At 57.6% G+C, this 26,929-nt stretch overlaps 8 protein-coding genes across 8 annotated transcripts; 2 read left to right on the top strand and 6 right to left on the bottom strand.

The window, feature by feature from the left end:
• Window positions 1-1,133: 1,133 nt before the first annotated feature.
• CCM_03844 (hydantoinase) lies at window positions 1,134-4,359 on the bottom strand (the record flags this gene model as incomplete). Its single annotated transcript, XM_006668992.1, has 2 exons — window positions 1,134-2,561; window positions 2,611-4,359. 2 exons carry the CDS (start codon window positions 4,357-4,359, stop codon window positions 1,134-1,136), a joined length of 3,177 nt encoding a protein of 1,058 aa, XP_006669055.1.
• A 1,417-nt stretch (window positions 4,360-5,776) lies between these two features.
• CCM_03843 (ubiquitin hydrolase, putative) lies at window positions 5,777-9,736 on the top strand (the record flags this gene model as incomplete). Its single annotated transcript, XM_006668991.1, has 3 exons — window positions 5,777-5,918; window positions 5,966-7,828; window positions 7,875-9,736. 3 exons carry the CDS (start codon window positions 5,777-5,779, stop codon window positions 9,734-9,736), a joined length of 3,867 nt encoding a protein of 1,288 aa, XP_006669054.1.
• A 260-nt stretch (window positions 9,737-9,996) lies between these two features.
• On the bottom strand, window positions 9,997-11,033 carry CCM_03842 (methylglutaconyl-CoA hydratase, putative; the record flags this gene model as incomplete). Its single annotated transcript, XM_006668990.1, has 2 exons — window positions 9,997-10,579; window positions 10,639-11,033. 2 exons carry the CDS (start codon window positions 11,031-11,033, stop codon window positions 9,997-9,999), a joined length of 978 nt encoding a protein of 325 aa, XP_006669053.1.
• Window positions 11,034-12,274: 1,241 nt separating this feature from the next.
• On the top strand, window positions 12,275-14,298 carry CCM_03841 (uncharacterized protein; the record flags this gene model as incomplete). The annotated part of the gene is made up of 3 exons (XM_006668989.1): window positions 12,275-12,928; window positions 12,996-13,962; window positions 14,033-14,298. 3 exons carry the CDS (start codon window positions 12,275-12,277, stop codon window positions 14,296-14,298), a joined length of 1,887 nt encoding a protein of 628 aa, XP_006669052.1.
• A 293-nt stretch (window positions 14,299-14,591) lies between these two features.
• CCM_03840 (histone acetyltransferase MYST2) lies at window positions 14,592-16,576 on the bottom strand (the record flags this gene model as incomplete). Its single annotated transcript, XM_006668988.1, has 2 exons — window positions 14,592-15,455; window positions 15,524-16,576. 2 exons carry the CDS (start codon window positions 16,574-16,576, stop codon window positions 14,592-14,594), a joined length of 1,917 nt encoding a protein of 638 aa, XP_006669051.1.
• Window positions 16,577-17,312: 736 nt separating this feature from the next.
• On the bottom strand, window positions 17,313-19,712 carry CCM_03839 (26S proteasome non-ATPase regulatory subunit 3; the record flags this gene model as incomplete). Its single annotated transcript, XM_006668987.1, has 5 exons — window positions 17,313-17,447; window positions 17,513-18,831; window positions 18,903-19,173; window positions 19,226-19,653; window positions 19,706-19,712. The coding sequence occupies 5 exons, from the start codon at window positions 19,710-19,712 to the stop codon at window positions 17,313-17,315; spliced, it is 2,160 nt and encodes a 719-aa protein (XP_006669050.1).
• Window positions 19,713-20,374: 662 nt separating this feature from the next.
• On the bottom strand, window positions 20,375-22,509 carry CCM_03838 (cytochrome P450 monooxygenase; the record flags this gene model as incomplete). Its single annotated transcript, XM_006668986.1, has 4 exons — window positions 20,375-21,088; window positions 21,150-22,226; window positions 22,270-22,464; window positions 22,492-22,509. 4 exons carry the CDS (start codon window positions 22,507-22,509, stop codon window positions 20,375-20,377), a joined length of 2,004 nt encoding a protein of 667 aa, XP_006669049.1.
• A 649-nt stretch (window positions 22,510-23,158) lies between these two features.
• CCM_03837 (transcription initiation factor TFIID subunit 12) lies at window positions 23,159-25,249 on the bottom strand (the record flags this gene model as incomplete). Its single annotated transcript, XM_006668985.1, has 2 exons — window positions 23,159-23,413; window positions 23,471-25,249. The coding sequence occupies 2 exons, from the start codon at window positions 25,247-25,249 to the stop codon at window positions 23,159-23,161; spliced, it is 2,034 nt and encodes a 677-aa protein (XP_006669048.1).
• Between the last annotated feature and the right edge of the window lie 1,680 nt (window positions 25,250-26,929).

The following is a 26,929-nucleotide window of genomic DNA, read 5'->3' as shown; positions in this document are numbered from 1 at the left end:
CAGACGGCCACAGCCTCAGTCAGCACCTCTTTCTCCAGGCGCAAAAGGAAAACGACCACAGGCACCTTCGCGGCTTGCTTGTCAACTTTTTGGACCATGGAACGCGCGTCAACGACTGGTTCCCAGACGGGACTTCTATGCTTGCCAAGGCCATTGCACCTACCAGTACCATGGGAAAACCGCTCATCGTGAGGCTGCTGTACCATGGCGCTCGCCCTGCGCCGCACGAGTACGACGGAATCCTGCACCGCTGGCTGCGCAAGGACAAGACGCTCCCCAAGCCGATCGAGGACGGTCTCGCGTCGCTGGCGCCGGGGTTCTCACAGCCCGCGATTGACCGCGCCTTTGCGGACATTGTCTGGCGCAAGGACGCCAAGCAGTTTGACACCCTGAAGCAGTGGCACGAAACCAGCACGCCGAGCAGTCTACTAGCCAAGGCGGTCGGGAACCGCTTCGCCCGCCTGTCGGAGCTCTACGCGCTGCCGTTTAACCCAAACTGGCAGAGCGCCGGCGGCCAGAGCTACGCGCACCTGGTCGTCGAGGCCCTCAGCAACGAGGTCTATAATGAGCGCCAGGCACTGGAAGAAATGCAGCGTCTCATTGCTCGGGGTGTCCGCGTGAGCTGGCGAGACGCGGACGGCAAGACTGTCTTGCAGCGTCTGACGGCGGTGCGGGAGACGTCTCTTGATGAGGATCCGTTTGGCAAGTTGCAGAAACTGTTGATGCATGCTCGGTTGGTGGAGCAAGGTGATGAGATTTGAGAAGTTTTTGGCCAAACAGGTCGGACAAGTCTAGGTCGAACGATGTTGCTTCCAGCGTTGGCTTTTGCTCTAGAGACTTTCGGGAGATTTAGTAGTATATCGAACCAGGACTAGAGGAATAGAGTAATGTATTTTATATTTTTATACTCTCGCGGCTTCTTTTTGTAAACCATCCCTGTAAATGACGCTGAAACAGCCTCAGTATTGGAGATCCATGTAATCAAGTGGTAGCTATACGGAGTAGACGTGCTCGAACCATCTTCCTTATTCATTTTCCGTCTCGTCTAATCTACTCAATTCCTCCTGTCCAAACCATGGCGGGGAGAATATCAGTGACTGGCAGTACATTGTGTCAACCCGGTGCCAGAGATCTCACTCGTCATACTCGTCAATGACACTCTTTGGCTCGACAAACGTCCCCAGCGGCTGATACTTCAGATGATGAATGCCAAACCCCGCCGGTCCGCCGAGCTCAATCCCCCGTGCACTCGTTGTCCACTTGTCGTTGGCCGCGAGCCCCAAGACAATCACCAGCAGCCCGTACCTGTACTCGGGCGTGCCAACCGCCTCGCCGTTCTGCGCGTCAATCACGGTAATCAGATCCGGCACGATGCCCAGCACGTCCTCCTGCCGCTCCGTCTGCTGCTGCTGCGGCCCCTCGCGCAGCCTCCACACGGCAATATTCTCATTTTTGAACGGAATCTTGACTCGTCCGGAAAACCCACCAGCGGCGCCGCCGGCGCCGCCGTCGACCCGGACGTCGGCGCCTTCTACGATGCACTCGCCGTAGGCGTAGCCGCCGCGCAGCATCCGCTCCACGGCGACAATCTTGCCCTTGAACAGGACGCGTCCGGCCTGCGGGCCGCCGCACTCCGCCAGGATGGCCTCGGCGACGCTGTCCACGCGGTGCTCCTGGCGCGCGCGCACGACGGCCCGGCCGATGCGCCAGGCTTGCGAGATGGTGTGCTGGACGATCCAGCGCTTCGTCTCGGCGCCGGTGACGGGCGCGTCCGCGGTGGCCGTGTGCGAGCCCATCTGGCTCAGCGCCGCGCGCAGGACCTTTTCCACCATGACGTCGGACGTGGTCCGCGCCATGACCAGCACGTTGCCGTTGCCGTCGGCCATGGCCGTCGGCGACCAGATGGGCGAGCGTTCGTTGAAGACGACGGGCGTCGTCTGCCACTGCGTCGGGTAGGCGCGACCCATCCAGTCGCCGTCGAGCGCGGCGAGGTTCATGTTGGTCGTGGAGCCCAGGATCATGCTCTGCAGGCCGTTGCTGCCGCCAATCTCGACCGATACGACGTGGGTGATTTGCTGGCGGCACACCTTGGCCAGCTCCTGCTGCGCGTCCAGGAGCTCGTTTCCGGCGAGCTTCTCGATGCCGACCGTGGGGCTGCCCACGCCGCCGCCGCCGCCGACGCTGTCGTCGTCTTGCAGGTCTTTGGGGCTGACGACCCTGACAACGGCGCCTCGGCGGAGATCCTCGCGCAGACGAATCATGCTGGAGTAGGGCGAGCCGCCGCCGCCGGTGCCCAGGATATAGCAGCCAATGGAGATCCAGTCCACGTCTGTTTCGGAAATGTACCACGTACGCGCTCGGACCTGTGGTTTATACGCCGAAATGTTGACTTGTGAGGCGTGATTTGCGGGGTTGTGGCGAGTTGCGCTACGCTCTCGTTCCGAAAAGGCTTCATTCTCGGGTTCGGCGTCGGCCTCCTCGTCAAGGCTACTAGTGACAGGCTTGGAAAAGTCAAAGTCGCCGGCGGCCCTAATGATGAAGCGTGTTTTGTGATTGATGTACTGTAAATACTTAGCACCTCACATGTTATAGAATGGCAGACAGACTCACCTGTAAAGGGAATGACTCCATTTCAACAATCTCAGCAGACTCGGCGGAAGCGCCCGCTGCGATGGTCTTTCTGATGGCGTCCTGGCCGATTTCATGCAACCACTCAGTTGCCGATTTGGATTCTGTCGACTTGACTACATCTATCACGGCGCTCACACGGGCCATTGCTGCGCCAATGGCATTGGCGACCTCTGCCCACCTTGGCTTGATGACCTTGCTGGCTCCTTTCAGAGAGTCGGGCGCGATGATGGCACCTCCACCTACCAGGAAAACCGGAACGTCCTCGGGAGATGTCTTCATCTTGTCAATGACGCGCTCTAGTTTCTCTTTGATGGTATTTTGAATTGTCTCAAGCTGCGATTGTGAAATTAGGTTCTCAACCAGTTTGCGGTCTCCAAGCTGGAGCTGTGCGTTTGACAGCACTGTGCAATCGGTCGCGGTCAGAGTGCTGCCACCGAATGCGATGGCATCTTTTGTCAGGTTGTATCCTACACTGTCCGGTCCAACCGAGACTGGGTCTTTGCGCACGACTGATCCCCCCCCGAGACCAATGCTTTTGATGTCTGGACACGGAAAGTTCATTCGTATCCCAGCAAGTTCACTGTACGCCGCCTGCTGTCTGGGAAATCCATTCATCTGCAAAAGGCCGACGTCTGTAGTAGTGCCTCCAATGTCGACAACCATTGCGGCCGTTTCGAGTTGCCCGTGGGCCAAAAACGCGGCGCCTCGCATACTGTTTGTTGGGCCGCTGGAGAATGTGCGAATCGGGAAGCGAGCTGCTGCCTGTCCTGATAGGACTGTTCCATCGTTTTGAGTAATAAACACTGGGCATTTCATCCCTAGTTTCTTGACTGGTCTTTGGAATGCCATGATGGTGTGTCTAGCAAATTTCAGAATGGAAGCATTGAGTATGGCAGCATTCTCGCGCTCTAGGAAGCCCAGATTTGCAATGTCTTTGGAGCAGACAACGTCACAGCCAGGCACTGCCTTGCGAATAATTTCAGCCGCCCGTTCTTCTTGCCTTTGGACGGTATCAATTGGACTAAAGACGCCATTGATAACAACAGATCCGAGGCCCTTTTCTTTGATAATCCGGCCTTGCTCTTCAATCTCGGCCTCGGATATGTCGGAGATGAGGTCCCCGTCAATCTCTAAGCCGCCTTTGAGGAGTGCATAGTGGCCGAGAATAAGATCACGCATGTCGGCGGGCCAGTCCACGCAGGGCGGCACAAATTTGGAAAACGGGCCGCAGAGGCGGAGGACAGCCACTTTGGACAGACGAGAAGCATCACGCTCGACAACGGCATTGACAAAATGGGTGGTTCCAATGGTCACGCTGGCGACAGACAAAGGTTCGATATTTGCAGACTTGAACATGGCTGTGATGGCTTCTCCGATGCCATGACTAGGCTCTGGGGTAGTTGGGGCTTTGTGCCACGCGATGATTCCGCGGTTCTCAGAATGCAGCTGGGTTGGGTCGACGATGACGCCGTCCGTATTAGTCCCGCCAACATCGACACCAATGCGGAGGCTGGCTGCGGAGGCGGCCGGGTGAGCCATATTGTTCTTTGTGAAATATCCCCTGATGGTAGTTCTGATGCCGGCGGGGGCGAGCTTTTCGGGGGAGAAGTCGAGGGTAGATCTGATAGGCGAGGATGCATCGTGCAAGTTTCCCATGTGCCATGTGGGTGACAACGCGCCACCATAGCATACCAAGGTGGAATACAGGACAATGAATATTGGCCGCATTGTATATACCGTAAATTATTAAAATTATTATAGTATAATTACATACAGTTTTACCATTTTTCTTTTCCGGATATCTACAATAGCGAATAGCACTGACCTCTTTTTTTTATACAAAGCCTGATGTTCGAAATGCGGGGTTTCAGGGCGGTTCAAGGCCTCTTGCCCGCAGAAACTGAGCGCGGATCATTCACGGATGTCATTATCGGTGAATTTGTATAATTTTGTCTCGATTTGGGACATGTGAAGCTTGATCTATTGGGAACTACATGATACGCATGACTAGCCAACCAGTCAAGAAACTAGGGATGAAATGCCCAGTGTTTATTAACTAGAGCACATCAAAGCCGCGTTGCCAAAGGGGCTACTCGAGCTATCCGACGCCATTTTGACTTGTGAGAGCTGATATTTTCCTTGTGACACATCGACATCAATCCAAGCGCGTGCATTTCGTCATGTGTACCCGAGCCGGACCAGAAGTACACGTAAGTGGTGGTGTAAGTCCGGGTCGGGGGGCCAGCCGTGGCGGCGTCTAAGAATGGTACACCGTCCGTAGACTATCATGTGCAAATTATTGAACTTGGCAGGTTCAGCCTCTTATGCGCTGAAGCTCGCTCCAACAATTCATACCCATCAGTCTATACACAGCTAGCCAGGCGGGCACACAGTTAGGATGGACTAGGCGTAGTTGGTGACGCAATGCCTTGTCATGAAGCATAGTACGATGGAACTGTAAATTCGTCTGCGCAGCAGAGACAAGTCAAAAAAATAAAATAAAAATAGGTTCACGACGGTATCTTCTGCCATTTCAATTGATTTACCCATACTATCGGTCCTTTCCCCTTCTTGTCCTCTTTGTCTTCTTTGTCGGCAGTCGCCATGCCCTGTAAGGCCAGGCGGAAGCAGCGCCACACGCGCCACGTACGCCACGCCACCAGCTACAACGGCCAAAACGTTTCGGCGCTTCGCTCAACGGGAAGCTTACGCCTCGCATCTACCACTTTCTATCCAACACTTCCACAAGGCTGCGTCAGCACAGCTACATCGCATTGCCACGCTCCGACCTCAGCTTCGTCTCCAGCGGTGTACGCAAGCTGCTTCGCTGTCCCCATCGCATGTGATACCCCCATCGATCTCCCGCTTCGTTCGCTCGCCATCCCGCCCATAGCAACCAAGCTCCAACGAATCATCCTCAACCTCGCGCTCCCGTCTTTTGCTGGCTCACGACGGCGCCTCCAGTACAACTGATACAACTAAGATCGCCAATACCATCCTATTTCAGTGTGGCCGGTTCACGCTCACAGCCTTTAATACCAGATCTCCATAACTAGCTAAACGAGAGCGCAACACTACAACAGAAGCGAATCTCGTCACGACATTACGCACATCGCTGCGGCCGCGAAAGCCCATAGGCGCCACCATGGCACAATTTGACTTGACAGGAGAGGATAGCGCAGGCAGCTACTATGCAGCGCTCCCAGGCACCTCTAGCAACAGCTTGGTCGAACACAATACGACTCCCATGAAGTCCAAGTTCCTCACTTCCAGAAAAGAGGTTACGGGTAAGTATCGAGCCCTCTGCCCTCAAAATTGAATCTAATTTTGTTAGGATGTAACCCGAGTCGCTGGATTTACGAACTCATCAATAATCGCTTCACTGCCTGTGACCTCTTCGATCGAGCCCGAGAACACGAATTCGATAGTCCATACACCTGGGATCACCCTCACAAGCTGGTAATCAACGGCAAGCAAAGTTATTCGACGACCTCTACCCATATTCTTTCATCAGTATGTCTAGACTGCCACTTTCATTTCGTCTTCAAACTGGCTTGGGACGAGGACCAGACGTCGTCGCTTTGCTACCACTCCCAGGCAGCTTGGCCACTGCAGGATAACATGTTTCCATGGCACCACCTTGCCTGGGCAGGCTCTGCTTCACCAGGAAGCATAGCTGACGACCGCTCCAAATACAACCCTATCCTAGCTAGAGAGAACTTTGTCTGCAGTGCCGCACCATGCACATTACAAATGACGCTAGAGATTAGCGAGCCGAGAATGCACAGCGGGTGGGTGAAGCTGCTTCTTGACCAAGAAGCAATCCGTGAGCAACTCGACCTTGCCAAAGAACAAGATCCGGCCAGATACGAAGGAGCCACAGATGCGTGGGCTTACCAAGCACCTCTGAATCTTAATACGTATCTCAAGAATCAATTGGAATCGACTGCCGACACCGTTAGAAGCATATCAAAGCGAAACAAGCGCTTTTCTGTCCTGTTCGGACCACGATGCTTCTCCATCTTTAGAGAACTCGAATACAAAGAAAAGGTGGAGGAAAACGACGGCGTCGACGAAGGATCCTTCACACCACGCGTTGCTGCTCCATCAGATGGCCCTTCAGGTACCACCGAAATGAACACGTATCGAGCATATCTTGAAGATGTCCGGGCGGAGGTTCAATGCCTAATACACAAGGCCGGACAGACTACCGAGCAGCCTACTATCTGCACTCCAATGCTGCACGATGTACTTCAATGTGTCGAGGTCAAGGATGTGGACTCCAATGCTCTGGTTGGGACGGATCGATATAGGCTTCTGGGTGTGTTGCCCACACAAGGCAGAGAAATTGTGGTCAACGCCTACAAACGACAGTGGGACCTCCTGCCGTCGTCTCGAAAGGAGCTTATTGACGCTCTTCTCAATATTGCCAATGATGCTCAAGATGACCCACTAATCGAGTATGCGGTAACGCAGTCATCAGTGTACGAAAGCCAGCCACGACAGCAAGCCATCGCCGACGACAACGGCAGCATTACACAGTCAATGGCGTATTTTGGACTTAACCCTCCCAACAACTACCCAGCCGAGGCCATCATCCGAGCTTTCCGAAAGAAATTGGCTGATGACCCTGCCGACGCCGCCGTCGCCAGAGATGTCCTTATGATGATAGCATCACAGTCTCAGGATGATCACTACCAGGCAGGTCTGCTTATGGAAGCTGACCAAAAGATGTCTCTTGAGACCGCCAAATACGTCATCGGTCTGAGCGACACATTAGATATCGTCGGCGACGCTGGTCTTGCTACCCGACGCAAGCTGCAGCAATGCCAGAAGCCGGAGGCTAGAAAACTTTATTTAGACGCTTTGGACTCTATCGCGGAGCATACAGGCTCGCTCTCTCTCAAGCAAGCAGCCCTGGAGCTCAATCATGAAAGTGAATTCGGTCCTGGGGTTGGCAGCGCGGGCTCTGGCGCTCCTGTCGACTTTTCATTGCCAGTTGGTCTGGACAATATTGGAAATACTTGCTACCTCAACAGCTTGCTGCAATATCTTTTCACCGTCAAGCCTGTGCGGGACGTTGTCCTCGACTACGACGATCTCAAACTCGGTCTGTCCGAAGACGCCATCCAAAACCGCCGCATTGGCGGAAACAAGATGCAGCTGGACAGAGGAGAGGCTGTTGTTGCCGATGCTTGTAAGTGCACATGTCATTGCTTGAAGCAAAAGCTAACATTATCTAGTTGCTCGAGAACTCGCTACATTATTCGAAACTTTACAAAAGTCCGAAAAGACGGCAACCAGACCTTCCCAGCGGTTGGCAAACGCCGTTCTACTGTCAACCCACACGCTCCTTAATAGCGAAAAGTCTAGTGATCGACAAAGTAGTCCTTTGCCTCCACCACTCCCTTCTCGGCCCCCTGCAGAGCTGGTCACCACATCTGGAGTTGGATTGGGGGACGTTGACTTGATTAAATTTGAGAGTCAAGAGACTCTGCCTCTGGATGCGGCTAGCCTATCTAGTACCAAGACTCTAGTGGAGCACGAGGAGGCCGACTCAGAACCTTCATACGAGCGTGTTGAAGAGGTTATGGGGCCTGGTACCAACACTATTACATCTACAACGAAGACCAGCAATGCATATGATGCGGTTATGGTAGATGGTGCCGCGCCGTACGCAGAGCCAAGCGAGAACACCCAAGTTGAGGAGCCAGCGGCAAAACTCGATACAAAGACTAACGATGTCGAGATGCAAGATGCAGAGGCTCCTGAGACCATTGATCAAAAGGTGCTAAATGCACTCGAACGCCAGAAACGGTCTTCGGGCACTGATCAACAGGATGTCGAGGAGGTGATGGGCAGCATCATCAATCGTTTGCAAGCTGCTATTCGACCCAGCTCTATCGATAACAAGACTGGCATTCAACTTGAGAGGTTGATGGAGACCTTCTTCGTTACAACAGTCAACTATACCAAGAAGTTCGACGACGTCAAGTACCAGCATGAAGTCAGCTTCGACAGATCCATCACGGCTTTCCCGGCCGAAAATGGACCTTGCTCGCTGTACGATGCCCTTGGCAAGAACTTTGATCAGCAGATTCTTGAAGAGAGCAAATTATCGCGATATACTACGATCAGGACGTTGCCGCCCATTTTGCATGTGCTGATCCAGCGCACGCAGTCCAACGGAAGCAAGAACGGCAATCCAGTCATCATTCCCGAGACACTATATCTTGATCGATTTATGGATACAGATCACGATTCGCCGGCTTTCCAACGACGCGTGGAAGACTGGGTTACGGCGCAACGCATCGCCGATATCAAGGCGGACCAGACGAAGTTAGAGGCAAACCCGTCGTACTTGAGGTCTCTCGAGAATTATGCAGCACCCGCACCCGTTGCCCTAGGCTTGCCCGAAAGGCAAGACGATGTCCCGGTGGAGGTGGAAACATATGACTTTGATGGCCCGGTAGAAGATGATTTTCTCCTCATTTCCCCCGCCAAGGCAGCCCCCAAACAGGAGGAGACTCCTCCCATTCCCAAGGTCACGGACGTGTACGAGACATACCGCCAAGTCACACAGATGATGGAAGACGAGCTAGCACGCTGCGAAAAGACCATTGCGGCGCATTACGACGCCATGACAGAATTCCCCTACCGTCTCCACGCCGTCATCTGCCACCGTGGCCAGCTCATGTCGGGCCACTACTGGGTCTGGATTCACGACTTTGAGAACAATGTGTGGCGATGGTACAATGACGCTGACGTCAAGGAGAATAAGAATACGGCAGAGGTGCTTCACGCTCTGAGCACCAGCGGCGAGCCGTACTTTTTGTGCTACGTCCGAGACGGGGACAAGGACGAGTACGTCAACGTTCCGAAACGCGAGGAGCCTGCGCCGCGGCCTGTGCAGCTGCAACCAGAACCGGTGCCGGAGCTTGTCACGGAGGCAGACGCCACGCCGGCGGATAGCGTCACGCCGGCGACAGACGAGCTAGGGGAAGAGCCTGCCGGACCTGAAAGGCCCAGGGTTGAGAGTGTTCGGAATCTTGAGCACGGAGGCATGTCTAGGATTATAACGCCGCCGTCCGAACCTGACACGTAGAACCGCATCTCCTGCTGTATGTAGCATTTTTTTGATACATCATCGCTGCGCATTAACGTTATACGCCGCCGGTGTATGGCGTATGATTTCCTTCTACTTGTACAATAGACCATACGGCGCGCGATTCACGCTTCGAGCAGCATACCTTGATCAGCATTAGTCTTTACGCGTACAGCATTCAACGACGAAACACGATACTCATCCAATGCATTTCTTTTTATTTTGCAGTCATTATAGTAATACATTGTTAATCCCCTATGTTACCTTCCTTTAAAGACGGGCTTGCGCTTCTCCTGAAAGGCCTTGAGGGCCTCGTTGCGGTCCTCGGTCGCGACGACACGTTCATACATCTCATTCTCCTTGTCGGGGCGGGCCCACGCGACGGCCTGCAGCGCGGCGCGGATCGCGACCGGCCCGCCCTCGCAAATCTCCTGCGCCAGGCGGACTGCCTCGCTAAGGGCGCCCTTGCGCGCGGCGGCCAGAATATCGGCGGGGCCCGCGTCGCGCTCGTCTTCGTGGACGACCTCGACGAGGCGGTCGGCGAGGCCGAGGAAGTAGGCCTCGGGCGCGGCGACGCGCCGGCCGGTGAGGATGAGGTCGCGGGCGCGGCCGAGCCCGACAAGCCCGGTCAGGCGGTAGGTGCCGCCAGCACCGGGCAGGATGCCGAGGCGCGTCTCGGGCAGCCCGACGGTGGCGTTGGAGGAGAGCACGCGGAAGTGGGTGGCGAGGGCGAGTTCAAGGCCGCCGCCGAGCGCGAGGGAGGAGATGGCGGAGATGCTGGGGACGGGGAGGTCGGCAAGGGCGGCGAATGTAGCGCGGAGGTTGGTGAGGAAGTCATTTGTTCTGGGAGAGGCCAATACGGTTAGTGCTTTACCCGCAAGGAGGAGGAGGGGGGGGCGTACTCTTGCTGGCTGAAGCCGCGACGCTCTTTCAGATCCGCACCCGCGCAAAAGCACGAGTCCACGGCGCTGGCAATGACGAGGGCGCGCGTTGGCCCGCCGTCGGCGGTCGTCGCGGCGGGCAGCTCCTCGCCGGCCGGGCCGTACTGGGCGTGGATGGCGTCGACCTCGGCGCGCAGGGCGGCGAGCAGGCCCTTGGAGATGGCGTTGCGGGCCGAGGGCCGGTTGAGCTCGAGGACGCGAATGTGGCCGGTGGAGCCGGCGGACAGGTTGGCGACGCGGATGAGCGGCTCCGTCTGGGCAGAGTACGGGCGCAGCGAGGCGACGCGGCCGCCGCCGGAAGAGGAGGGTCGGACCAGGAAGCGGATGGTGGCGGCGCGGGGGAGTCGGGGAGCCATGCTTGCCGTGCGACCTGGGGAAATCTGGGGCTTAGAAGCTGGCGCGGGGATTGTGGATGGATGGGGATGAGCGGCGTAGACTTGGGTTGTAACAATTGGGATGGAAGAAGAGAAACGCAGAGGATGGCAGAGGAGATGAGGTGCAGTGATGGGGTTGTTGTGAGCGAGGGAGCTACGCTTCGGTAAAGGTGACGTCTGGGGTCGGCTTACGTCGGGCCAATTGCGTGAGCGGGACGTTGTGGTTTAGGGAAATGTTGTGCCGAGCTGTGTGCACGTTGCGACTTAGGGTAATGTGCTCAGTTTTCTTGCATACAGAGAATATATATTTCATTTAAGACTATTCCAATATTCCTGAATTAGTCGTCTTTTTTTATCAATCCAATTTGGTGGGAGGACGCTTCAACAAAGCAAGCCATCATGCATCACATACATAATTTATACCTAGTCACCAGAGAGCCCCACGCAAGTGTTAGCCGTGCAAATATTAAAATCACCAGGCAGCGTACTACAGTGATTATAAATATTTGAATTTGATTATTATGATTGTTCGTTTGCTTATCCTTATCAAAGAATCGACTGCCACCTGGCACCCCCACTGTTTGCCAGCTGGCGTGCAGCAGCACAATAAGGCAATAATCGGGCCCCTTGGCCAAGCTGCGCCTCTCCAACGCTTATTTCCAAACCACCAAACAAAACTTACACCCTTCCAAGTCGCGATACCTTCATAGCCATCGCCATTTGCCGCAATTCCCATCGCTCAAGCACCGCATTCGTCGATCCTCGCACGCGAATTACCAACCAATGCTTCGGAACCATGATCTCCGACATATCCCAGCCACCCCAGGCTGCCGCCAAGCTTCGCCCGGGCATTGAGGCTAACTAAACGGACCGCTGGGTGGGCTCCGCCAGCCGCACATCTCGGTCGCTCCAATGGATGATGCGCCCCATCACGCTATTTTAACCAGCGCTCACACTTGGTCGGTAGCTGCAGAAACTTTCGCTCTTCATTCCTTGGGGCATAGGTCTAGCTGTTGGTCAGGGAGGCGCTTTAATCCGGCAAAACTCGAAATCTAGCAACTTCCAGACCGTTTGGCTGTTCTTGGAAATGCAGCACGTGTGTTCAACTCGTTGGGCTCGGACTGGTAACCAAGCGCGGAAGCAGCAGCAGCAGCAGCAGAATCACCTCCCGAGTTGGACGTCGCCGTAGACGCCCTTTCCTTTGGGGGGAGCAAACCGCAACCATGACGACGACCGTTGCGCCGTCCTTTTCACGGACCACCGCCATCACCACACTCTCCTCCTCAACCACCCTCCTCCCATCACCGTCCTCACTCACCGTGCTCGTCCACAACGGCTTCGACGGCACGTCCGACTTCTTCCCGTTCCACGACCTCGCCAAGGTCGGCGGCTACACCAAGGACGACCTGACCTTTCGCGACCTGCTCCGGGACGGCATCGACGGCGGGCCGGTCGTCGACCTGTACCTCTCCGGCTGCCGCCGCGTCCACGACCGCACGCTCGACTGCCCGGCCGCCTGCAGCGACACGGCCCTCTACTTTGGCTCCTTTGAGACGTTTTACAACTGCGCCGCGCTCGCCGCCATTGCCCACTGGACGCGCGACGTCGGCGCGTACCGCATCGGCGCCGAGGCGGAGCGCAACGCCAGCGTGCTCATGGCCGGCGCGTCGCTGGCCGACTTTCAGGCACGCCCAGTGTTGGAGGCCTTTGCGGCGTGCGCGGCCGAGTCGTGCAGCGAGGACCAGCTCTCGGTGCCGTGCGACGCCGCCGTCGCTTCGCTGTCGCGCAACTCGTCGTCGGACGCCATCTTCTCCGCCATGGGCAACTTTTGTCCCGAGCTGCGCGCCGAGATCAACCCGGACATATTCGGCCCCGGTGTAAGCGCCTCACAGGCGGCTCCCTCCCCTCTCCAGGCTTTCACGCGCTCTAACACACATGCTGCAGGTCCTCATCTCGTACGTCCTACAGGTCGTCTTCTCCGGCTCGCTCTACCTCTTCCTAAAAATCTTCACCTTTTGGGTCGGCTACTCGCAAAAGCCCGCCAAGCGGCCCACCTCGGAGCGTCTCGTGCGGCGGCTCACACGCATCGAGTCGATGCTCTGGAAGGACTCGTCGGCGCTGTCGCGCACCAGCATCGCCATCGCCGCCACGCTCGTCGAGTTCCAGGAGGCGCAGTGCTGGTTCGTGTTTGCGGTGCAGATTGCGTCCATCCTCGCCATCGTGGTCAACTCGCAGGAAGGCAGCTTTTGGGGGGAAATCGTCGTCAACTCGGCCGTCGCGTTTCACGTGTCCCAAAACGGCATCCTGCCCATGTTTCTCGTGCAAATCTGCCTGCACAACGAGGGCATCCGCAACTGGCACACGTTTCTCGGCTTCTGCACCGAGTACCTGCTCGCCATCATCGCCACCACGCAGCGCGTCTCGTTTGGCGGCAGCGTCGACCTCTTTCGCGGGCAGCACGCCGTCGCGGCGTGCGGCGGCAACCCCAGCCCGCGCACCTACTGCGCCAGCAGCGCCGGCGTCGACGGCCTCACCCTCACCTTCTTCCCGCACCCGCTCGTGTACAAGCTCGTGTTCCTGGTGCTCGACACCGTCGCCATTGTCGCCCTCAGCGTCGACCAGCTCGCCTGGACGCTGCGCACACACCGCCGCACCCGCCACTGGACGCTCGGCGCCCACGGCCTCGGCCGCTGGCCCGACGGCCCGCTCAAGCGCCACTGGGTCCGCTGGTCCGCGTGGTTCTGGCACGGGCTCGAGTTTACCTACCTCGTCATCAATGTCCTGTACCTCGTGTCGCTCAGCAAAGTCATCAGCAACGACAGCTTCCGCGCGAACCGCTGGTCGTACGGCCAAATCATTGCCATGACGGTCTGGGGTCCCGTCATTGTCAAGCTCTTTTCCCTGATTCTATGTAAGCCCCCCTCAGCCCAGGCCAAGAAATTGCTGTGGCTTCCATCTGAGACTAATCGCGTTCATGATAGCTGGCCCGCCGAAAAACGGCGAGGGCCTCAATTCTGGGCCCCCGAGGCTGCGCATCGACAATGTCCTCAACCATCGACAGGCCGACACGGCCGACGACGGCATGAGCGCGTCCTCGTCCGCGCGATGGCTCCCGCCACCACCGCAGCAGCAGCAGCAGCGCAAGCTCGCCATGTCGCAGAGCCCAGACACAGACGGGGGCGTGAATGAAGAAGCGGACATAGAGACGCCGCCGCCGCCAAGAAAACGAACGATACGACATGAATGACGACGAATTTGAACCACGATGTACACACGACTCATGATGTAGATGCACAGTATTTTTACAATATAGAGAAAGCGGCTTCATTAGCATGATGTTTAATTTTGAATTCTTTTCATATCTCATAATTGTCTACAAGGTGTAAAATGCAACGCAGCGCAAAACAATGCAACCATCTCCACATCCATGTCGAACCCCGGGTATCAAACCAAAAAGAAAAAAAAAACACGTCAACGCCAAAAAGAGAAAGTTTCCTACAGCAGCAGCACTTATTCCATCATGGCGACCTCGCGCTTCTTTCAGCGCATATAGCCCTCGACAAAGCCAGCTGGATCGCACGTCTTCTCGAGGTTGATGCGGTGGAGAGCAACGTGCCGCCGAATCAGCTCCTTGTCGACGCGCACGCGGGGCACCGGCCTGCCCATCTCCATGTGCGCGGGCGATTTCGGCGGTGGTGCGGTAGGAGTCAGCGGCGGCACCGGGGTCGTCGCATTCTTCCTCTTCTTTGGCCTGTCCTCGGCGTTGTGCTCGTTGCCGGTGTCGTCCGCCGTCGTCGTGGCCGCGTCATCGTCGCCGTCGGCGGCGGCGGCCTCGGCCGTCTGCTCGCGCAGGACAGGCTTGCCGGGCCCGACACCGGCATCGTCGAGGACGCCCATGTCGCGCAAGACACCGAGGCAGTCGTCGGGCGTGATCCACGTCGCGTCGCTGCAGTCGCCCACGTCCACCATGAGCTCCATGCCGGGCGGCGGGATCTGCGGCCCGCCGTCGTCGAGGCTCAGCAGCCACCGCGCAATCTCGCCCGACCAGAACCGCTTGTAGCCCTTTTTGCCGAGATCCGAAATGGGCTTCTCCGGACCGCCGAGGATGCCCTCGCGCCGGGATATCTCGTACGAGACGCCCATGAGGAGCGCGCCCAGGCCCTTGCGCTGCCAGGGCGGGAAGACCAGGATGCAGGCCAGGTTGTTGTTGTCCCACGACATTTTTTCCTTGGAAAAGAAGCCCGTGACTTGCGGAACCGGCGCCTCGGGTGCCTCGTTGCCCACGGGCGGCTTGAACGGAGGCGTGTAGACTAATAAAAAGTAGTTGAAGCCAGTCACGTCAAAAAAGACCGACTTGTTGTCAAGAAATAGCTTGGCAAAAAGTGACAAATTTTGGCAAAACAACTGCAAATGGCATTAGCACATCATGTTTTCCCAAGCTCATGCAAATACAGTTCATCGGGGCAACTCACTCCGTCCACCTCTCCGTCCACTTCCCAGACGCTCCATTCGCCCTCATCCTGCACAATCTGTTCCGTGTACCGCACGCCACCGTCCCCGCGGCGCTTCTTAGGGCCGGGTCCTTTTCCGTCGTGCGGCACACGAATCTTCCGCCGCCCTCGGGGATGTACGTATACCCGCTGGCCGGGCACGCGGCCCTTGAGCTCGCAGGACCGCACGTGGCCCCACCACGCCACCAGCTCTTTGGCGTACTTGAAGCAGCTGGGACAGACATAGAGTCTCTCCAGCATGGGCGGCTGCTCCCGCTCCTTCCTTGAGACCGCCTTGGTTGCCTCGGCGGCGGCGGCGGCAGCAGCAGCAGCAGCGGTCGTGTGGTCCTTGACGCCGCCATGGCGCGCGTTCCCTGAGGTGTCGCCTAGCACCTCCTTTCCGTAGTAGCTCGGATACCACGTTCTGAAGCAGAGGTTGCCGAAGACGACCTTATCAATGTTGCGGTCAGCGCTTTGCGGGGGTTTGCCGCCGGTCAGCTTCGTCGGCGGCTTCGGGGGTAGCACGGGCGTCACGGTCGACGACGTGTCCATCCTAGCGGCGGTGGTGGCGAGGTAGCCGTGATGGCCGACCAGCGACGACGTGGACGATCGGCCCGGCTGGTGCGCGACGACGTGGTGTGTATTGTCCGGGGAGAAGAAGCCCGACGGGCGCGCATTCTCCTTTCCCAAATCACCGCCCATTGCACGGGCGGCGGCGCTTCTGTTAGGAAGCTGTGACGGCTCGAGCTGCGCTGGTAGCGGCGGCGGCGGCACGCGTGTAGCGGCGACCGGGCTCCGGGGCCACACACCGCCCAGTTTCGGCGGCGAGGGTGCCTGGCCAGGCACAATAGGAAGCGGCACGGGCGTGGCGACCGGTGTGGCGGCAGCGACAGTCGTCGTCGTCTTGGGCGGGCTGGCAATCGGTATCGGCGGTGGGTAGATGGGCGTCTGGCGCGTGGCGGCACGCGTACTCACGGCGGTTGGGTCCGGTGTCGGTGGTTGCGCTTCGCCCGGCCGTCTTCGCTTGGGTGGCATGTCGAGAAAGAGAGTGGCGCGGCGGGGGGGCCTCGCCGCAGGGGTTGATAATCAATTTTTTTCCCCGGCGGCAAAATTGACAGGGTCGAACAAACCAACCAAATGCCCAAAACGGGCGGGCGGTGGAGGGCAAACGGGCTTTCTGGAACGGGCTGGCAAAAACGTATTTTACGGTGTGATGACTGGCTCGCTCAACCGTAATAACTGGTGGGTGTGGAGAATTGGTGGCCTGTGCAAGGATACAAATGTTCAAGGCTCGGATGCGCGTCGTCGGGCTGCTCGCAGACTAATGTGTTGTTCTCTCAAAGACGCTTGATTGGAGGATTCGGGATGATGTACAAGGCGACAGCGCGACTCGACGCCGCGTTACCTTCTCATGGTTCTCACGGTGCTATGGCGTGTCACGTGCTGATATTTATCGTAGGATCAGGAAGGTGAGACTCCATCTCAGTCCGATCGATTCAAGAGCACTGTAGCGCATCGCATCGGGGCACGATGGGCATTTTGTTATTTTAAATTCCTGGTGCTGCCTGTCCCCAGCTCGCCTCTATTCCTAGCCTTCCAGCCATGACAATATGTAGTACAAGTGCAAAGACATCCACCGTCTTCTACTGATAACGTCTCGTCACCCACCACCACCGGCATGTGTGGGGCATCAAGTGCGCCCAGAGAGCACCGGAGGTTGATTACCAACCCCTAGCAAGTGTATGAAGCATGCGATAACCATTCTCACCCACTACATTCCGTCGAAATCGCCGCCTAGGTCGTCGTCATCGAGGTCTCCCTCTTGTATCTCCTTGGCGATTTCGCGTTCACGCTCTCTAGCTTCTTGGGCATTCTTGAGCTCCAGACGGTGCTGGTTCATGGGGAACTGCATAGCCTAAAGACGTGTTAGAAGTGGCGATGACTCGTGTTGAATCAGCGAGCTGATCTTACCTTGACGCTCTCGTCGTGCAGTGCAAGGCATGCCTGGATACGATCGTGGAATGCCTCGCCAGGTTCTCTAGTCGCGTACACATCACCAACCTCCTTGCTCTTCATAAACCCGTGTTCCCGATCCAGAGTCGCCTCAATGACGCCATCTCGAATTGCCTTGGCAACAATGTATTCAGCACTCTCCTCGCTTCCGAGATGCAGGCGAATGCAAATATCGCGCAAGGAGATGCGCGAGTAAGACAGCGACATCATACGGATACCAGTCTTGATGACATTTTGTCTCAAGCGCAAGATGAGAGAATATGTGCCGTCGCGGCGGAAGGTGTCAGCGTGATCGGCAATAGCAATCTCAAACTCCTCCAGGTTACCAACGCGGACGGCCTGGACCAGGAGCAAGTACGGGTGCAAAGCATGCTCAAGGGCAGGTTGGCGGAAGGTGGCACGGTCGGGAATGTCGCCCATGAGCAGCTCGACAACCATGAGCAGTTTGGTGGCGGTCTGAGAGAAGCCAACAGCGCAGTTGCTGGATGGCGCCTTGCGGGTGGCGGCGGTGAGATGCTCGTGGGCCTCGGTGTATCGTAGCTGGATGGCGCGGATGCGACCAAGGTAGTACAGGAATCGGGCGACTTGGTTGTTGACGGCATTTTCGGGAAATTGGGTGTGCGAGACCAGCAGATCAGCCTGTTTAATGTGAGAAGTCAAGAGATAGTTTCTCAGCAGCAGAACAATAACAGAGGCCTGCGTGTCGATATCCTTGCGCAGGACAGCGGTGCGGAGCGCCGCGAGCAGAGTCGGGCGGATGGCGACAATGGGAGACTCAGGCGACGGGGGCAAGGGCGCAATGTGTTCGCAGAAGACGGAGTAGTAAAAGTAAACCTTGGACGAGAGTGAATCCAATGTGCGTCGGTTCAGGGACTGCACGCGTTCAACGAGCTTCTCGGAAAAGGCCGCGCCCCTCTGGTACTGTTTGGCATCAAAGAGGTAGACCTGGACAAGAATACCGAGGAAGATATCAATCTCGGGAATAATTTCCTTTGTCTCCTTCTTCGAGCCATTCTTGGCGGGCTTGGAGTCGGAGTCAATATCCATCTCGCTGAGGGCCTTGAGAGGGATGCTCTCGCGGCCCACGGCAGCGAGCAGGGGCTTGGCGACATTTCCGGAAGCGACGGTAGCAGGGAAGGTGTCGACAATGGCCTGAGAAATGATGTCGGGGTTCAAATGTTTTCGGAGCAGCGAGATGGATCGAAGAGCTCTGAGGGAGAATCTGGCATCGAAGAGGGCGACAGCGCGGTCTAGTAGAGCAAAGTTGCTCTTGATATCTGGGGTGAGGGAAGGATTAGATTTAGAAGCTGGTAATGCGCAGTGGATGAGGCTAATGCTGATAGCTTACCTGTGACAGTCTGCTCCGTAGGGTCGACCTGCTCAACGACATCCTCCTCGCCCATGGCCACGTCGCCATCGGCGTCGGCAGCGCGGGGGGCGGGTGCCTTCTTAACCTTGGAGGGGGGCGCAACAACAGTCATTTCCTCGTCGCCGTCCTTGGCGGCCTTTTTGGTCTTGGACTTGCTCGCGTCCTTTGTCTCGCTCTCTTTGCGAACGCCGTTCTGGACAGGCTTTTTGCCGTTGCCGTGAGGTGTCTTGCTAGGCATGGCGCTCCGTCGCTTTCGATTTCAGTGGGAAACGGGGGGGCGGGAGTGCGTCAGGGCGACACGCGGCGAGAAAACTCCAAGACGAGAACGGCGAAGGATTGCTGTTGATGGACAAGACAACGCTCGTGATGGCGAACGAGGGCGGGCCGGCGGGCGCGCTTACGGGCCTGGCTGTTTTTAGGCTCGCGCAGGGCAGCGTCAGTGTGTGTGGGTGTGGCCCGAGCAAGCAGGCGTTCCCCGTGGCGAGACGAAAAATGGGCGAGCTGCAGCGGACGGGCGCGAAGCAAGCTTGGTTGGTATCTAAGGCGCAGAAAACGGCGCAAACGGGCGATTGGTGTGTAGACGATTGCAAAGCCCCGTCGTTGAGGGCTGAGATGGTAATGGTTGAGAGTGATGGCTTGAGGACGGCGTTGGGTAGTGCTGGAGAAGGTTCGAGCTCGGAAGAGATGGTGGAGCACGGGTTGAGTCGCGCAGGTTGCGTGAGCTGGCTGGCTCCAGGCGACAGAGGCACGCGTGGCAAGGCCGGCAGTACGGAGGTACTTACTGGCCATTGCTGAGCTAAGCAGGACACAGACGGTGTCATGCAAAGGTGCAGCGGCTCGGTGTTTGACAATCGTGCACAGTTCTTGTTCGGTTTTCTTTGTTTTTCATCTTTTACAAAACAAAGTGATTTTTTCAGCAATTATCCATTATGTCCTGGGTCAGCGTCAACCGCCAATGTACTTCGTGGCTATACCGGTGGCGCCTCCTCGCCATAATTGATCCATGACCTGTAGTAGTGCCATTCTCAGTGCATTACGCATTATTACAGTGCTGCGCCGCCAATACCCCACTCGCCGGATTCATCTTGAATCTCGCGATAACCGTTCATCTCGATCCTGCTAGATCTGGGCAGTTAAGTTCATGCCGCCGACATTGGATTTAATGCTGTGCTTGTCCACAGAGCACACGGCCCAGGAAATCATCCGACCAATACTACAAACATGTCTCCATAACGTGAAATGCATCCCAGACTTCCAACTCGCAGTCTTGAAGGATCCGCAAATAATTGACCGAATAGATGGATTCGTTTAGACATGGCCTATATCGCAGCCGTCTTGTTCTTGATATATACAATGTACAGCCTGTTGCTCTACTTGCTTCGGGCAGCACATCTTAATGTACACACCCCCCTCCCTTCATACAAATATATACATTCCTTCATATCCATTCCCTACAGCTCCCGGAGCGCGACGTAGCACTGCCGCGGCTTGTTCGTCAAGACCTGCACGGCCTCGTAGCTCGACAGCCCCGACGGGCACGGCAGAAACTCAAACTGCCACACCAGCAGCGTCAGCAGCTGCTTGAACTGGACATACACCATGCGCCTCCCAAAGCACCCGCGCGGGCCGAGCCCAAACGGGATCGTCGGGTACGCCGCCGGGTCAAACTCGCCGTCGGCATCCAGCCACCTCGTCGGGTCAAACCTGCCCATCCCCTGCTCCTCCTCCTCCTCCGCACGCAGCCTGTAGCAGCCCGCGTCCGGGCGCTCCGCCAGCGCTTTTTGCGCGCTCGCGCTCCGCAGCGCCTCCGCAATGGGCAGGTTCGGCGCCGTGTACCCCGGCCCCTTGTTGACGAGCACCACCGTGGTGCCGCGCGGGATGGCGTGCCCGAGCACCACCGTGTCGGCCGTGGCCTGCCGGTCCGTCATGGCCGTGGCGTGAGCGAGCCGCAGGATCTCCTCAATGGTGGCGACGAGGAGCGGCGCGCGCGCGTGCGTGATCTCAGCATGCGTGGGGAAGCGCGCCCCCGCGACGGCCGCCGGGTGCGCGCCGCGCAGGCACGTCCGCAGCGCGGCCTGGTGCTCCGCGTGGTCCGCGAGGAACTTGACCCCCCACGCGAGCACGTTGGCCGACGTCTCGTGGCCGCCGGTGATGAAGCCGAACATCTAGACAGCCTCTGTTAGTAGGGGGGACTTGTCGATGGAAACAGGGAACGAGAGGCGGTACTTCATCCTTGATGGCGTCGGACCAGTAGACGGGCTCGCGGTGATCCTTCTCTGCCAAGGTCCGCTCACGCTGTAAAATTAGGTCCAGCGCGCACTTGAGCTTGGAGAAGCCGCCGACGCCGTCCTGGTCCTCACCCGCGGCAGCAGCCTTGTCCAGTCGCGCCACCGCTTTTTCCACCTGCTCCTTGATGAACCGGTCCTTGAGCCTGCGCAGCCTCCGTACGCGTGGGAACCACGCCAGCACGCGCCACGCGATATCCGGGAACCCCGTCACCGCGACCGCCGGGATATTCTCCGTCGTGCGCAGCAGCGCCTCCATAGCCGGCGCCAGCGGCGCACACGGAAACGCCACGGCCTCCTCGCCAGCCCTCTCGCGGAGCCCCTCGCGCGCCTCCTCGCTCAGCCCCTCCAACAGGGCCAGCTGCTCCACGAGCGCGCGCTCCTCGGCGCCGTCCCCGTACGCAAAGTCATACAGCGCGTCCAGCGTCGCGAAGCTCAGATCCGCGGCCGCCGCAAACGGTCTGCCCTCGCCGGCCACGCTCGTCTTGAGGCGCCACAGGTCGAGCAGGCGGCGCGCGCCGGCGTACATATTGGGGGCGGCCACGCCGTGCAGGAACTCCGGGGACATGACGTCCTGCAGCAGGCGGCGGTGCGCGGCCCAGGCAGGGCCCGTCTTGAGGCAGGCGTGGAAGCGCGGCATCTCGCCGCGCAGCAGGGCGACGGCCAGGTCGGAGCGGTCGAACTCGTGCGCGCGCCGCACGAGGATGTCCTGCGCCTCGCGGAAGTCGGACACGACGACAAAGGGCCGCGCAAACGGCACGAGAAAGACCTGGTACACGGGGGCCCCGTGCCGCGCGCCCTGGCGGACCACCCACTCGGACATGTTGGACGGCAGCTCCTGCTGGAGCGCCATGATGTCGCCGAGGAGGGAGCGCGTGGCGGCGGCGTTGTAGGGAATTCCGGGCAGCGCCCGCGGGAGCAGCCACTGGCGCAGGGAGAAGAGGACCGTGAGGGCGAGGAGGATGCCGAGGAGCACGGTCTGGCTGGTGGTAGCGGAGGGGACAGCGAGCCGGACCATCTGGAGTGACATGGCGCTTGTCTCGGAACTTAGGGGTGCGAACAAAGGATTGTGAAAATAGGCCAGAAGGGGCGGCTGTCATGTATAGAGGGCCATTGGATGGGTCGGTTTCGCGTGAAAAGAGACGGGGTGTGCGGAAGTCCGCGTAATGGGGATAATAAGCATCGATAGACCTCGGGTGGTTTGGAAAGCCCGATATTCGCGCCAGAGCCAACATGGGCCGAGTGCCGCTGCGTACCTACATAGGTACTAAGGTAGGAGGTACGAGGTTGATAGCAATCATGGTGGCAGCAGCAGTGGGGGCGAAGCAGCCATGTTAAGCTTGGCGTGAGCGTCCATAGTGGCCGAAGTTGACATTCAAGTTCAAGAAGCAGAGGTGAGAAACTAATTTGTACATAGCAGCGCTGGGGGTGGGAGAAACAGGTTTTAAAAAATTCCTAAAAAACGTAAGCAATTTGTCAGATTCTACTCCTGGCATTTGTCTTATCACTGAAATGACCTTCATAGGTGATCATCTGCTGAAGAAAGCGTAACTCCTTTGCACATTTTATTCCACTCCTTCATCCATGTTCTCGTACGAGGAAATTAATGTGCGCTGCAAATGCAGAGCAATACTTGGCCACAACCCAGCCGTTCCATCAATACCACCAGTGGGCAAAAACGAGAAAACATGACAACTGGGACTCAACTCTGCACATAAACACATCGCTCTTTTATTTTCATTTGTGCCGTCCTCCGTATACCAAACAAACCATCACCTCACCAGATTCACCCAACCACGAGAGCAAGAAAATTTCAAAAAAAACGCCTTCAACGCCTCCAAAAATGACTCCCAAAATAAAGGAAAAGCAGAGCCGTCCTCTAGGATATAAATCTGCATTCTTCATTTCCCATTCCAAACTATATTATCCCCCCTTGTACTTCTTCGTCGCTTACTCGCCCTTGCCGGGCATGACCTTGGCAGCCTGGACGGCGCTCATCTTGGCAATCCAGCCGGCGGCGGGTTGCACCTTGCGCACCGTGCGTAGCTCATCCGACGAGTAGCCAGGCACACGAATGTTGTATGTGCGCTCCAGGACGAGCTGAATGTCGCGAATCTCGAGAACCTTGGAGCCGCGCTCCTTGGCGTTACGGCACGCCGAGTGCAAAACATTGTCAACAAAGCTGTCGGCCATGTTCAGGACGCTCTGTTACATTCATAGGTTAGCAAATTCATGTATCCGACAAGGGTGAAAAAATTATACCTCTTCTACCTCGGGCGTGAGGAGGTTCTGGTCGGAGCCCTCGCCCGGCGCGCCGCAGACCTGCCGCACCAGCTCGTCCAGTTTCTTCTTGCTTAGGACGTGATCTCCCTCGGCGTCGTGGCTGTAGGCAGGCACCTTGGCCATCGCCGGCTGGTTCATGACGCCACCCAGCGTTCCGCCGCCCTGGGAAAGCGTCGGCCGGCCTGGAGCGACGCCGCCGCCCAGCGTCACGCCCTGCGGGACCGCTGTGGCGCGCTCGGGCAGCTGCTTCTGGATCGGCATCTTGGTCTGGAGAGACGTAGCCGGCTGCTGGGATGGGTGCGCGTGCGGGTGGCCCTGCTGCTGCTGTGGTGGTGGAGGTTGCACGGCCGTGTTGACGCCGCCGTTGTTGGCGGTACCGGGTGTGCCAGCCGTCGGTGTGCCTGCTGCCTGTTGCTGCTGCGGCGGCGGCTGTTGCTGTGCCTGCTGTTGCTGCGTTTGTTGCTGCTGAGAAACCTGTTTCTGCTGCTGCTGTTGATGTTGTTGGGCTACGACGCCGGCGTTTGCGGGTTGGGCAGCTGCACGCTGGTTTGCGAGTGACATGGCAGCAGAGTGACTCAAGGCTCTAGTCGGTCCACCTGGTGCCTGCACGTTCGCGCTCTGCGGTGTGCCCACCCGTACGGCTCCCTGGGCCGGTGTTTGGGCTTGTGCGTTGGCGAGGGCGGTGTTGACGGGAGCGGGTTGCTGTGGTTCTTGTTTAACCGCTGCACCACCCTGAGCCGCCGCGTTCTGGGCCAGCCGCGCCTGCTGTTGCTGCGGCGTCGGGATATTGTTCGCTGGTGTTTGCTGCTGGCCAGCCATCTGCTGGTGATTCTTGGCGGCTTCGACGGCGGCATTTACGGATGTTGTGACATTTTGGTTTTGTTGCGTGGGTGTTGCGGTGCCGTTGGCCTTGTTCTGAGCAGCGCCTGCATTCGCGCCTCCTTGGATGCTTTCCTGCTGCCTCCTCACGGTTTCAATCCACTTCTGACCGTTGCTATGAAGCTCAAGTTGCTTCTCCCTATGTTCGCGGTACTGGCGCAGCTCTTCGTCCTTGAGCGGGTTGCCGGCCTGGGCGCGCTCGTGAAAGACCTTGTCCATGCTGGCGACCTTGTTCTTGGTGTTCTCCATAGTCATCAACGCCCGCCCATAGCGCGCTTTCAGATCCTCGATCCACTTTGACGCGTCGGCTGCCGATTTCTCCGCAAGAGAATGAGGCGCCTTGAACGTCATTCTATTAACGACAGCCATCAGGCGTTCCGGAACTTTCGGCTGCGTGAGCGCCGCTGTGACCGAAGGCTTGTCAGCAGTCGCGTTCTGAGCAGGCGCAGCGCCTCCATTTGCAGGACCCGCAGGATTTCCTGCAGCAGCAGCCGGCTGTTGCGCGGCCTTTTGTTGTGTCGTGGCTTGTTGCGCCGCAGCTTGTTGCTGCTGAGGGGTCTGTCCTTGGGAGCGCTGCAGCTGGGCCTGTTGTCCTTGTTGCTGCTGGGCCTGCGTTCGACGCGCCTGGATCTTGTTTATGAGCATGCGGGAGAACTCGATAATCTTGTTGCGAGCCGCCAAGTGTTCCTGGCTGTTGGGCGGTGAGTTGTTCATGCGTGTCCAGAGGCCGGTCACGCCGTGCTCGTATTTGACCTTTTCCTCCTCGCTGAGCAACGGTAGGTTTCTGATCTGGGCTGGTTGATACATGGGCGTCTGACGCGGAGCCTGGCCGGCCTGACCAGCTTGGCCCTGCTGCGGCTGGCCCCCGGCGTTATTCATGTCGCTGGCGTGGGAGTTCGATCGGGGGCGGAGGATAGGGTGCGCGGGGTTCCGAGGTGTCACACAAGGGGGTTTCCGACAAGAGAAGTCAATCACAGTATGGTACAGGGTGATTTCGAGTCTGGTTGGATGGGGATCTGGTTGGATGGCGTTGATACTGTCGTGATGGGTAAATAGAGGCGAAGCGCATCAAGTTCTGATTAGTAGAGGATGGATTATATCTTGAAGACCCCACTCGCGGCGGGCGGACGCGACTGACATGCTCGGATAATTTTACGGCCCTTCGCCGCTGAATCAGCGACAGGCAGGACTGGACTGGACAGCCTTGCACCAGGAGTGTTAGTGGCTCCATTGGTGGTTCTAGCAGCTGCTAACGAACTAGTGACGGCGCTGGACAGCGCTATCTGGCCAGCATTTGCCCAACTCCACTACCCCGGCTTCCCCAGAACCAATGCAGCTGCTAACCTGTACGTGAACATGTCGGATAAGATCACAGTTGCCGTGACGGAGGCCATGCACGGAAATGTGGTACAGGACTTTGTGATGCACGAGTCTGTACAATGCATGCGCATAATGTATGGTTTCCCGCGCCCACTGGCCCTCCGCCATCCGCTGCGGGGATGGCGTGTGAGAAGCAGACGACGGAATCATATGCTTGATAGCGTCGGACCGGCCAACACTTGTGGTATCATCCGCGACGAGCAACAGCAAGAAAATGGCCAAGCAAACGGATGGCGCACAAAATCGATGCACGTCGAGGTTTGTCAGAGAGGGAAACAGCCCGGTGGTTCGCCCCGTGGGCTCGCTCGTGAGGTGCCATCCGGCACGGACCCCGCTGCCCAACGCCATGCAACGAGCACTCGCATGGAACATGGCGCCAACCTGCTGGTCATTCGAGTGAGGTGCTGGGACGGGGAGCCGGGCCCTATCGTAGGTGGTCTCTCTTGCAAAGTTGATTGCAGCTTTCCTACTAGCTTGTGGAGCATCGTGTGCCTCTTATTATCGCGTCCTTGTCTAAATAACGCAAACACGTGGGAGGCTGTCGACATTGATGGCCGAGACTCTACGCTGTGCTTCGCGAGAAGCGAACAGCTGTGACGGACGAGAGCTCTGAATCAACGGCGTATTGGGTCCCTGGGGTTGGAATGCGGGAAGATGCTGCCCGGGTCTATCAGAGCTCATGGCCAATGCGACGTCAGAGGGCTGCATCTACATGTGAAATGTGCATGGCCACGGCCAATAGCCATGACGTGGAGGGCTGGGGCCGCGGGGGCAGCTGGCACTATGTATGTACTGGTACTGTATTCTCAACACATGAGTTATCGAACTGTGAGCGGCGTCGGGTCTCGGAGCTGAAAGAGACCCTTCCATTATTGGAGCGTGGAACCTTGTCTCTTGGGCAAACTGATCATTGAGCCTTGTCATTAGATTGATAACTAATTTGTAATGTTGCCCATTTTCAGCCACTCAACATGAAGACGGCCCAAGAACAAAAGACCCGAGGGTGGGATATGTGCTCGGAATAATACGTCTCCATATATCCTTCTACTACCCAGTGCGTCAGCACGCGATATCAGCCTTGAGCATCTACACGGGGGGGGATTGCCAATCTCCATGCAGGCCCAATCTCTTGTCCTGGAACGGTCCTGTTATTCCACAGCCTCCAATGTAGCGATAGTA

Source organism: Cordyceps militaris, assembly GCF_000225605.1.
Source record: "Cordyceps militaris CM01 unplaced genomic scaffold CCM_S00003, whole genome shotgun sequence".
Lineage (NCBI taxonomy): Eukaryota > Fungi > Ascomycota > Sordariomycetes > Hypocreales > Cordycipitaceae > Cordyceps > Cordyceps militaris.
Note: the sequence above shows the minus strand (reverse complement) of the source record. Positions and strands in the feature narration are given on the sequence as shown.